General features: G+C 38.8%; 1 protein-coding gene across 3 annotated transcripts in view; it reads right to left on the minus strand.

The window, feature by feature from the left end:
* PRKAR1B (protein kinase cAMP-dependent type I regulatory subunit beta) overlaps positions 1–12,555 on the minus strand; it is a 101,323-nt gene that overhangs the window by 71,655 nt on the left and 17,113 nt on the right. For all 3 annotated transcript variants that reach the window (XM_068699395.1, XM_068699396.1, XM_068699394.1), the window contains exon 4: positions 10,016–10,107. In XM_068699395.1, the coding sequence (XP_068555496.1) occupies positions 10,016–10,107 (92 nt within the window). The remainder of the gene's footprint in view (positions 1–10,015; positions 10,108–12,555) is intronic.

Here is a 12,555-nt window from a genome sequence, read left to right on the forward strand (position 1 = left end):
TGTTTCTTGAAATCTTAGCAACTGTTACTTTTTTCCGAAGACAATGATAGACCAGCTGTTACCTCACAAGATGCAATGTACTTCAGGTCAAAATCTTTAGCAAGGAACTTGTAAAACAAGAACTAAATCATTGTTTGGGTTTGTCAGCCTTTTCTTCATTAGAATAGAGTTCGGAGTCTAACAGTCAAGTAAGTTCCACTTGGTATTTCCATTAAGTGCACTGGAATGACAGAGAAATTTAATCTGTTTGCTAAGCTGAATCTTCTGTTTCTATAAGAAGAAAAAAAAAACACTGAATGCCTTGGTATTACAGATTATTTTTTGTTCTAAGGTTGGTTTCTGTCTCTCTATTCAGTGTTACTCAGCAGATGTCATCTTGTAATGGAAATGAACAGGTCGAAACATTCACAATATAGAATGGGGATTTTCAAGAGAACCTTCTAAGAGTTGATAGTTCACTTCCCACTGTATATCAATCAATGTGAATATCTAGTTCCTTTAAGCTCTTTGAACATCCCCTTCTAAATGCATAACTAAGCAACTTAATCATACAGTTGATCCTCCGGTACCGGTGCCGGTAATACTCCCACTTGAAGAAAGGCAGGCTTTCAAAGCTGTGGAAGGTTGCAAAATCAGTCGCCTAATGAAGACTTATTAGAGTAGGAGTAACTGCTGACAGGTTACCTACAACCTTTCTGAAAAAAAAGAAAAAAGAAAAAAAAAAGGAAGCAAAAAAAAAGGAAGCATCGCTTTAAAGAGCTTTGGTTGAAATAAACCATTGTTCTTCCATACACAGAGACAAATTACTGCTCCCAACAAGCTTCCAGCTGCTCTGATGCGAAGGATAAAGACTTGCTGAGAAGAGTGGTATTTTTTTATTCAACCTTTGTGTTTAATTCTGGAAAGCCTTAGCATTGAGTAATGCATTTTCAGAACGGCTGCCAGCTAATTGTTGTGTAAAGAAGCCCACAAAGGCACAGTCACATATACTGCAGTGGTAGAAAGATTTTACAAGGCCTGTTAAATTCAGCAGTCTTAATTTTTCTGTTTTACGTATACAGATACAGTATTTTTTTCATAAGCATGCGTGAATACTATTCGTCTTGAGCTGTTCTTTCTAGGTTTAAAAGGACTTAGGTAAATTAATTCTCTGCTTTAAATCTGTTTTTCGGAATTGGTGACATACTGCCCATATGTAAACCACTACTCTATGCAGAATTAAAAATAACTGCCATTAGGAATGGCGCCACTACTATTTGTGATGAAGAATATAAACTGTCTAACAAAACACTGAGGGTGAATCACAACCTCTAAAAAGCTATGAACTGACAGTATTTGTTTCTAAAGATAAAAATATCCATAAATACCAAATGTGTGTGCTTTTAGTTATGTTTAAGAGAATAACCTATCTACCAGGCCAAAAACTGACATCACAAAAATGATTCTGTAGTACAAAATCTGAATGCTGTCACGCTGCTGTAGAGGGATTGATAGTAAAGCAGATACAATCTCCTGATGACTGCTGAGCAGAACTTTGCATAACTAATTTAAAGAGTGCTGCCTGCAGGCACCACAATGGTAATTAAAGACAATAATTCTTGGGTAAATGAGATGGATGCACTGGAAAATAAAGTCAGTGTTAAATTCACAGCTAATCCTTGAATGGAGAATTGGATCATTTATTTTCCAAGTAGCTGGGCAATTCTACCTGGTTTCATTTCCATCACTACTGCCAGACGACTCTTGTCTCCAAAATCCATAACTTCTAGTTTAAGTAGTATTCCTCATTGGCAAGCTCCAATTCAGCAAGACTGAATCTGCTTCAATTTAAATACATGAATAGTTCCTTTGACATCCACAGCAAGTCAATGAACAATCACATTTGCAGTTAAGCATGCTCTTTTGAAAAGCATGCTGAATCAAGCCATAAACAAGGCATAAAAGACACAAAGGAAGGCTGGATTGCCAGACAGTTTACCTGGAAAATATCTTGGTATTATCCATAGAAGGAAACCTTTTGTTTAGTATGCTTTGGTTCATTTGAGAGATACGTTTCTTCTTTGTGGTTATTTACAAGCAGAATTCAAAAAACAGGCTAATCATCAAATACGACTAAACATCACAAAAAATCTCTCACAGACTGCTTGTGCACCAGTCTCCTCAGTACCAAACCTGTAGCACATACATATAGTTTGTGTATACGCATCCTCTGCCCCCATATTACCACGGTCTGCTGACCATCTCCTAGAGTTCCAGCACAGGGGGGACGTTCACGCCTCTGCAAACCTTCATGGGATGCAGCCCCACCCCTTGTGCACCCTGCACAGGGTGGATGCAGTCATCCTCTCCCTGTTGCTGCTTTCAAAAAGGAGGGGGAAGAAACTCCTCCAACAGTTTGGTCACATAAAAAAAATGAACATCATACAAGGAAGCCATGTTATTGACTCAAAAAAGCCCTCTGCCCCTAGCTTTGCCATGCTGTGCTGTGCAATTTCTCTCACATCTCTTATTCTTTCCATCTCTCACCTTCTCAGTGGCTTACCTCTACATTTTGAGCATTCTTGGCAAGGAACAATTGCTCATTATAGAGGTATTCACACCACCTACTTCAATAATCTGATTTTGTCCAGTGACTACTAAAGGACCTCAAGGTGTGTTTTTTCCATCCCTTAATTTGATCTCAGTCACTGCTGCTGCCAAAAGGGAGATCCTGCCCTGCCCTCTTCCCTCAGCTGCATGTTTCCACTGCCTCCCTTAGGCAAGCTGAAGGATTTCTGCAGCCAGGTAGAGGGGTGGAAGGAATTGATCTGACTTGAAAACTATCCCTACAAGGGGAGGGTGGGGACACCACTCTTCAGAGAGCTGAGCTGGCTACCTGTGGCTGCACAAGTGCTAACACCAGCACAAGAACAGCAAAAGCAATGAGTAGCCAAGTCTTGCACTTACTGCGTTATTTCCTCCTTTGGTAGCAGCTCCAAGTTGGTTTGGGTTAAATCAATTGTGAAACCATACCCTGAGGCTCCCAGCTTAGGTGTTTTTGAGCAGTAGCCAACTTAGATGCCTACAGCAGGCAGAGTAGATATTCTCCCTAAACATCCATGTGGTTTTAGCACAACATGGACTCCTGGAGCTACAGAAATAATAAAGCAGTTTCATGGGAATGGAAGTTTTCTTGTACTGTTCTGCACACTGTGTGCAATATATGAAGCACAGGCAGAAGCTAGATCTGTGTTTGTTTTTTAACAAAGGAGTTAAGTTACAAATGCAATGAAAATACAGGATGTGTAATGAATATGTCATAGCTGTGGCATCCTGTTTCTAAAATATCTTGCTCCTGAATGGTGCCGTCTTAGGTTTCTTCCACATATATGAAACTTTCCAGCTGGCCTGCAGCCAGTGCTTTAGTAAAACATGGTATTATGCAGAAGTGAATAAAGCTTATAGTAGTAATAATGTCCTTGAAATTAACTAATCACCAGAAGTTTCAAAAATATTTTAATATCAAATCAACAGGACAACAACTAAAATTCACCTGTTAGCTAAAGTAAACCACTTTTCTCCATTTTAGATTATGCCTACGCTGAAAAAGTCCCCAAAAGTCATTAATGATCTGGATGACATAGGTTGTGTTTTCTGAATTTGAAGACCATACCTAGCTGTAAAGGAGCTACAAGCAGTTAGAAACAAGATAAGGATGTAAAATGACTATAAATTGAAGAAATGGACTGAGAAAATAGATTAACTTTCAATAAAGACACAATTGCTAAGTATTATGTTTGGGTAGAAATAACCAACAGTCCAAACACATGGTGAAGACTCACTGCCAAGGTAGCATTTATGCAGAAAAAGATTCAATGATTCCAAGGATCACATGCTAAATGGAAATCAACAATCTCCTGTTGCTGTGAAAAATACAAAGAAACATGAAAGATGTGGACCAACTGAAGAAAGTTGGGGGGAACAAGAATGGTCAGTGGTCTGAGGAACCTGGTCTGACAAGAAAGATAGGGAGAATTAGATTCAATAGAGAAAACAAAAGATGCGAGAAGAAACAATAACTCTTCAAATACATTTAAAAATGAGAAGAAAAAAGAAGATATAAACAAGGAATACACAAACATCTCTACTACTGAGGATCTAGGCATGACAAAAACAGAGCTAAGAGACTTCTCCCATCCAAACACAGAACATACTAAATTATGTTCAAATAAATTGCCTAACCAGTCTTAACAATCACAGGCTCTACAATCTAAGTGTCCTTACCACTAGAAATTATTACCACATGTCTAGTTTACATCCATCTTGTACAATTTAAGCCTAATTCTGATGTTTTGTCTTCAGGAGACATAGACACATTACTCATTTCCGCTTTGAGGCTGCCCATTATACATTTTCAGAACGTTACTGTATTTCAGTTCTGAGGAAATCTTAATTTGGACCTTCAAATAGTGTATGTTTATGCCCAGTATCTCCCTGTAGGAGCCAACTTTGGCCCCAATCATGACTTACAAAACTGCCTGAATTGGAGACAACTTAATGAAAAAACTTGTAAGGAGGTCACAGAATATCTTTCTGAAAGGCTAACAGCCAGATGATGGTATCTACAATACCTGCGTCCAATTCTATCTGTAGTATCACAGTAGTGTCTTCCCGCCACAAAGTTTGAAAGGGTGCTGGGAAAAATGTAAGAATTTTTACTTTGAGAAAACTCTTGATTGATTTGAATGCCAAACAAAAGTGCCAATTTTCATGTTATGTGTTGGCTCTGATGAGCATAGAAAATTTAAAAAAAGCCCTTTATCCTCACATCTTTGACATGCAGGCAACACGCAAGCAATGAAACACTGTGTATTGCTGTAATAAATACAGCCATTTTGTCTATCATTTAGTTTACTTGTTGCTTTTCTGTGCCTTTGTAAGAGCTCAATATTTTAGCAAAAGTATTAAATAAATTTTCCTAACTTTTGTTTCCAAAGTACTTTCACACCAATATACTGTTCAAACAAACCAATTTATTATTAATCCAAGTAATAAATTACACAGAAATATTCTGAAAGCTGTTACAGCCATCACAGCTGCTTATACAGAAGCAATAAAGAATAAAATGCTTGTAAAAGTTATGCTATTAGCAAAAACTCTAGAAGTGGAGTCTGGAAGTGCACATTAAATAGCTATCTACACCCTCTGCTCCTTCATGAAAAAGTTTTACATAGCCTTAACACATTAATTTTGCATAGCATTTACATAAATACATGGTGAACATTTACCCATTCCACCACTTAATGCAGTTAAGAGTCCACCACACTTCTGAACATGGACTGAAAAGCACAGCTCATGATTCACAGCGGAGCAGGCACTGGTGACATCCTGGCACCAAGATGACGTGCCAGCTGATCTCAGTCCTGCTCTCTCATTCACTGGTTATGCTGCAGTGACATCTCCTTCTCCTCCTTGACTATTGTCAGCTTTGGGTCCAACTTGCATTCCCACAGCAGGTCTCCTCCAAACCTTCTCATGTCCCCTTCAGGCCAGAGTCCTCAGTGGCTGCCCCAGTCCAGCAGAGACTGAACAACCTGTCAATGAAATGATGAGATGAAATATTTTATTTTTTATTTTTATCCACAGAAGGAAAATGAACAATCTCTTCCTTCTTTTTCCCCCTTTACTATACAACGTCATAGCAAAACCAAGGGTGTGTACTTCTATTGCAGCATTACATGCTGAACCAATAAAAATTCTTGCAAGCTACACTGCTAGGTTAAAAGAGATTAGGACAATCAAACTAGCCCCTTGTCACCAGTTCTGACTTTATACACCATTTCACAATGAGGAAGCCTTAGAGGATGTTAATCTGCTGGAAATCCAAGAGTGGGAAAGGAAATAAATTGCTGCCAAGCTATGGGTGTAATTCTATCTTCGCATAGATATAAATCATTCATTGCCTGCTGAGTGAACAAAAACTACTAAGTAGAGAGGGCATCAACACAACGCACCCTGCCTTGCTGATTTGTCCCATATGCAAAATTCTCAAGTGCCACATACCAAAAGAAGGGGGAAAGTTTATGCAAACTCTAACGACCTTCAGAATTAGGCCTGTTAGGAGCATAGTTGGACCTGAACCATGAGATCATGTTGGAGCTAGGAGGAGTAAGGTCAATAAGGAGCTTCTTCACTTTATTCAGCCATCAGAACCAATAGCACAGGTCACCTAACATAACTTCCTACCAGCATTCTGGAGGGAGACTACAAAGATAACAGAAGAAAATATTTCAAAAAGTGCATCTAAGTGTAATTTAATTTTTAAGTTCTTTTTATTAAGCACAAATGCCATAAGCAAGGATTGGTAGTGTTTTATTAAATAATTTTTACTGTGACTTTGTCTAGGGCACAACAGAGAAACAAGATGGCTTCTGCTCTCAACTGAAGTTAAAGACAAATCATGGCAAAGAACATTGTCTATATAAACTAAATTTATGGTTATAATGCAAAAATACCTCACAGTTAATATTGTCATTTCACTTTTCCCCAGTAAAATCAAAAGAGGGTGAATGCATCTTACCTGGCTATAGGTCCAAATCCACTGACATTCTCTCTCAAAGCTCTCAAGGCTGTTCATCCTTGAACAGGCTGCCGAGCAGTTCCTGGATCTTCTGGGTGCACAGCACTGTCTTCTGCATCAAAAGTTGTTCTGTGCTGCTAGGAACACCTCCAGAGCCGTCACACAAGAATCAGTTATGAAGCACTGTGCATATGTATGTGAGGCTTCAGGGGGCACCAAATCAGGACCAGATAGGCACCAACTTGCTGATCTTGCAGTGGTCATAACTAGCAGGTTGTTAGAGTGCTCTCTGCCTTGGAAAACTGTCCTCTTGGTGGTCAGCTCCATAGCTTCTGCATGATGTTTGTGCATCAGTATGAACTATGCTTTTCCAAAAACATCTTGCTGGACTCATATCTGAGCTTAAGTAACATGCTTCATTGCCCACCTAATAAAACTCTCTTCCAAGAGTTTTGGGGTGGAGTCACGAAGGAAGCGGAGTATGGAAGAAACACAGAATGAAGGGCAAAACCCCCACGTGAACAGAAGCCAGCCAATATGCCATCATATGGGGTGGGGGAAAGGAGGAGAGAGCAGAGTTAAAGCACGTGTGCCTAGGGACCTGCAGGATGATATAAGAGCACTATGAAAAATCCACGCTCAACTGCCAGCTGTTAAATACATCCTAACTGCAAAGCAGACACACCGAAGTCTGAAAAAAGTGACAGGGCCAAGGTTTGCCAAACATCCCAATGAAAAAAAAGGAAACCAAATCAAAGCACATATACAAACCCAGACATGAGGCTGCTCCTAAAAGACTGTAACCGAGTTTGGGCTAATAACAAGCCAAAACACAAGCATAAGCCCACAGTGTAAGCACACCAATACATACCCATGAACTCTCTGCAACTCACTAAGCTGTCCAGTTCACAATTAAGCTTATCAACCCCAAGGCATCCCTGTTTTCCCACAGGTCTTCAACAGTTATCTTCTGCTGGTAAGTATTTCACAGAGATTTTTAATATAGTATGGCACTTGTGTTGGGTGTGAAATACTCTAATAAAAAATCAAAACCAAACTATACCTATTAAAACACAGTAAGGGACTTTGTGAAGCCCCAATGTTGCTTTAACTTTTTACAGTTATTTTCTTACCAATTCTAAAAAATAAAAATAAAATAAAAAATGTGATACATCCATGTGAATTCAAAGTTTTGCTGTTAGCGAGCACGTAACAGACCAGTCCCAGACAAAGAAGGACACACATAAAATACCCATCAGGTGCACGTGTGTGAATGCAATTAAAAAGCCACACATTCCTGATTTTGCAGATGAAAAAAAAAGCTTCCTTAGAGTTAAAAACACATTTCCACTTACAATAATGGGCATTTTGCCACTGACTTGGAAAGAACAAAGGACATTAACTCAAGTTTTATCAAGATTTTACTGAAGTCAGGGACAAATCCCAAGAGAAATCAGTTGACTGCCACATCACTTTTCACAGCTGCACTGTTCTTTATATTATTAGCTACTCTTGAACCACACATTTTGACAAGAGTTACTGATAAACTATCTCCATCACTTTTAGTATTGATGCAGTTACACTTTCTCATTTATTGCACTTTTCAGTATAATTTTACACCAGAGAGCATGTGCATGTGTGTATACATGTGTGTGATAGATAGCAAACCTTTTTTAAGCATGGCATATAAAAAAATGCTATCTAAAATAAAACCATGAATGTAAACCTGAACAAAATTATTTGAAACACCAATTCAAAAATATACTTGTTTACCTTATCAATTGTGTAAGACATCATGCTGAAGTTCATTAGTATGGGATATTTGACACAGAGGTAATAGATTACACATTGTGTTTATAAATCAGGCTGTATGTTACACGTAAGAACCTTCACAGTTGCCAAACAGCAAGTGGAACACAAGTTCCATCGGCTACACAGCCATGGAACAGATTAATTTAAGTATCTCTTCAAAGAAGAAAAAGTATGAGTTATCCACTGTAAATTTATTTTTGGCCCTGCTAGTCCATCCTTCCTCCACCTGAAGACCTCCCAGATCTTGGAGAATGGTCAACCACAAAATTAAATGAAACAATGATACTGTCTGCAGTGTAGAAAGCACTGAAGAAAATAAACACCACCACTGCAGCACAAAAAATCAAATATCTTCATCTAGTTTTCCACCATTCCAAGAGGACAGAACCCCAGCCAAAGTCATATGCTATATACTTTAGGGAACTACCTATCTGCATCAACCAGATGCAAACTGGAAGTGACAGCAGTGGTATACTGCAACTTGCTGACTCCTCCACACTTGACAAGCAAACACAGATAAGAACAATGGCATGACTTCAAGAATATGCTCACTAAAATACAAAGAAAGGACAATTTATTTGTTCATCACAATCCTGTCTGCAAAAGCAGGGTGCACTGTCTTTCTGTGAGTTCATTTTTCCTCCAACATGAGCAATACCTCGTTATGCTTGTCATGAGGCCTGAATGTGGCACCAGAGCAAGACAGATGATATCCAGCTGAATACGCCCTAGTGCAAAATCCAGAAACCAAGAAAAGCTTTTGACAGCAGAGGCAGTACACACCTGGTAAAGCCGTTGTTTGAGGACTGCAAGAACAGACAGTCTATGACCCTTCTGCAGCACACACAGGAGTAACACTGTGAACATCTCTTCCCTCCTACCACGTATCTACAACAGGATAATCTAGCTGACACAAATAAACACTGGGAATGGTTTGGAGACACCATAACCATGATGTACAATCAGCAAGGTGCAGGACAGAGTATTTTTCCCTCCATCTTTCCCTCTCATGCCTACTTCAGATAACATTTTACCAAAATGTGCCTTTTCTAATCAGAAAACCCACCCCTCCAGTGCTTGTCATGGTAGCATGCAGATGGTATAATTAGGATTTTCAGCAGTTCTGTTCAGGAATTCTCTGTTGTGGGTAAAAAAAGCTCGAAGAAATGTGCAGTTAGTCCTCTTCTAATTACTCCAGAAATCTGCATGCTAATGTGGTATCATAATAATTAGGATTGCAAAGTAATTAAACTGTGTAAATGGCTGCAAGAGGGAGCAAAATTTGCACACTTGAGAGCGTGCTTTGATTGAAAGCATACGAGTATCCCATTGAAGGACTGTATTGCTTGATGTGCTGCCAGTAATAAAAACGTCAATGCAGACAGAATCTTTGTCCTTTCTCACCATAGGCACAGCTGATTTTAAAATATTAAGCATGTCTGAATGAATTTGAATCTGTTCTTTCTTTTTTAGCTTGTGATTTTATCCTCTTCGTAATATCATGGGAGGGAGCTTGTCTAGTATAACTCTAACACATCACTGAGTAGTTCTGATCCCTGAGGAGCTTTCTCAGCTAAAATTTAACACAATTTCTTGTCTTCAGGTCAAGCTATAGAATCCTTAGAATCATAAAGCACCTCATACCTTCGTTCATTGTCATCAAGATGAGCAAAGAGCACGTTCTTGGAGATGGCCTTTGCAAGAGCAGTCATAGTCTTATAGTCCTTTGGAATAACCTGTAGGAGAAAAGGAGGAAGGGTAACTATATTTCTGGTCGTACTTCTTCATAGATCTTGAAATCTATAGAAAATTCCATTATTCAAGATAATGGATGCAGTTTGATTTCAACCACAGGCAGATTTTGGCTATAATATAAAGTCACTAAGAAAGTAAGAAATTACAGTTTTTATAACATGAGGACATCCAAAAAACAAATACAAGGTCTTGGATAAGAAACTCTGGACCACACTGCAGTCATGATCTCTTGCTATATTACACATACCCTAGCTGTTCAGCTTACTCCTGAAAAGTCCAGAGTAGATAACCGAAATCACTAACACATTCATCTCTAGCTTTTCTGGCTGATAATAGAATAGTGTTGACTGGCCTTTCTCAGTCACAACCTGCAGCAATGCAGAGACCACAAAGCAGAGACCTAGGTAGGTCTGGTGGGACAGGGACACAGGAAACACAAGAAAGAGCCTTCAGATGTCCCAGCAATCAGGCATCTGAGCAAAATGAAATGTCTGGAACTATCACTTGATAGTGTCTTTTATCACTTTTCTAAGTAATCATTGAATTTGCTCTTCAAGCAGATAATCTACTTTGCAACAAGGTTCCTTTTCTGTTAGTTGGTAAACTACATGTTCTGTCAGATGTGTTGACTGCTTTCTCTGGTTTCAGGAATGAAGCAATGAAATTACCCTCTGTAGAGAACTTTCTTTGTGCTCCCCAGGATGGAACCATGCCAGATGTTTGCTCAAATCACACAGTTAAATCTCCTTTGATTTTGTCTCAAGTGACATAACTCATTGCACTGCCTTTAGCACTACTCATCCTATAGCTCACCCCTTCAAGGGATCCTTTAAATTGACTTACGACCCAGATGTGTTTCTATCCAACACCTGAATTCAAGCCAGTGGTTCTTCCAGGCTACTATGTAAAAATCCATCTGTTTGCAATAGTTTAATACAACCCTTGCCTTGCTTTTTACACTTTTAAATGTTTCATAATTTGTTCTTTCAGTGTCCCCCTTTCTTTCTCTGCTCCAGAAACCTCAACCGCAAACACACAGCCATGGGATTCATCTGCTTATGGCAGAAGACAAAGCACTGACACAAAACCTCTCAGAGCTAGTTCTGTATTCATTGCAGCATCTACAGCCTGACAGGAAACTATCCCCTAAATTACTATTATTTTTTAACCTCAATCAGCTAATTCTAGGAAATTAAAATCACAATAGCCCTTGCCACAGAACACACAGAATACGATCTGCATTGCTTCTTCTGGCTCTAGACCAATTACTGGCTACTAATCCTACTGTTGGGGCTTACTGGCATCACTGTTGAAAAAGGAAGAAAATAAAGAAAACTTCAGGTTCCATTAGAAACATAAATTACTCGGGGGTGTGACCTGAGTGTGGGAAGGAATATTTCCTTCGATTTTCAGAAGAGTCATGTGGAGCCCATATTAAACAGGGACAAATGTTACCCTTTCTTGGAAGTTTTTAAGGAGGATATTACAGACTGCACAAAAAGAAAAATGTTTGAAAGTGGCTTTTAAAGCATCATGCAAGATTTAACAGTGCAGTGCATTAATACTTTGACCACAGTGTTGTTAAAACATACCAGGTACTTGCAAGCACTATTTAACTCCCACAAGAATACTCTTCCATAATTGTTGTAAGGATGAAAAGCTTTCCTAATTCTTTATTTCCTGGGACAGAAAATCCCAGGGTAGCCTGCAAACTTGTATCATACGTGGATGACAGAAGCACAGCTGACTGCAAATGTAAGAAGTGTTCTGCCAAAAAACAGCGACTGACAAAATGTATTCCCATAAAGTAAAAGCTCTTTAGGTTAAATTTACTCCAGGCATGCATGAATGCACATTAGTAGAATCTGTCCACCTTATGAAACACATTTTTAGCCTAGTTCCTTAAGTAAACGTCATTTATTATTATATTGCCTGTCATTTAATACATTCTGAAAGCTTTGACCAGTTTCAAACAATTTTGCAGAGTTATTAAGAGGTATCAATGATATAAAGTAGCTAGTCGTTTTCATGAAAAAGGCAGTTAAGGAAGAGAAATCTAGAGGAAGGAAAGGCCACAGAGTGTAATCAGCGTTTATTTAACAGTAGAGAATCCATACAGAAAAGTGCTACAGAAAAGCAGGATTTGCAGGTTTTACTTATGGGATTTCTGTTTTGGAGAGATCTGTGTCCTGGGAGCAATTTGTGCAACTAAGCCAGGTTTACAACATTATATTATGCACCTTTCTATGGCAGTGATCATAAGTTGACACAGACGGTTTATTTTTAAAAGGAAATGGATTCTCAAACTTCTAATATAGCGAAACATGAGCTTAGCTCTCTTTTATATTATACATCAAGCTTTTCAGAAGTTCAGCCTCCAAAAGCAAGGCCAGTATGGCTACACAGACACAGTGAATGCACAGCTACTC

The sequence above is a fragment of the Anas acuta genome, chromosome 15 (genome assembly GCF_963932015.1).
Source record: "Anas acuta chromosome 15, bAnaAcu1.1, whole genome shotgun sequence".
Taxonomy (NCBI): Eukaryota; Metazoa; Chordata; class Aves; order Anseriformes; family Anatidae; genus Anas; species Anas acuta.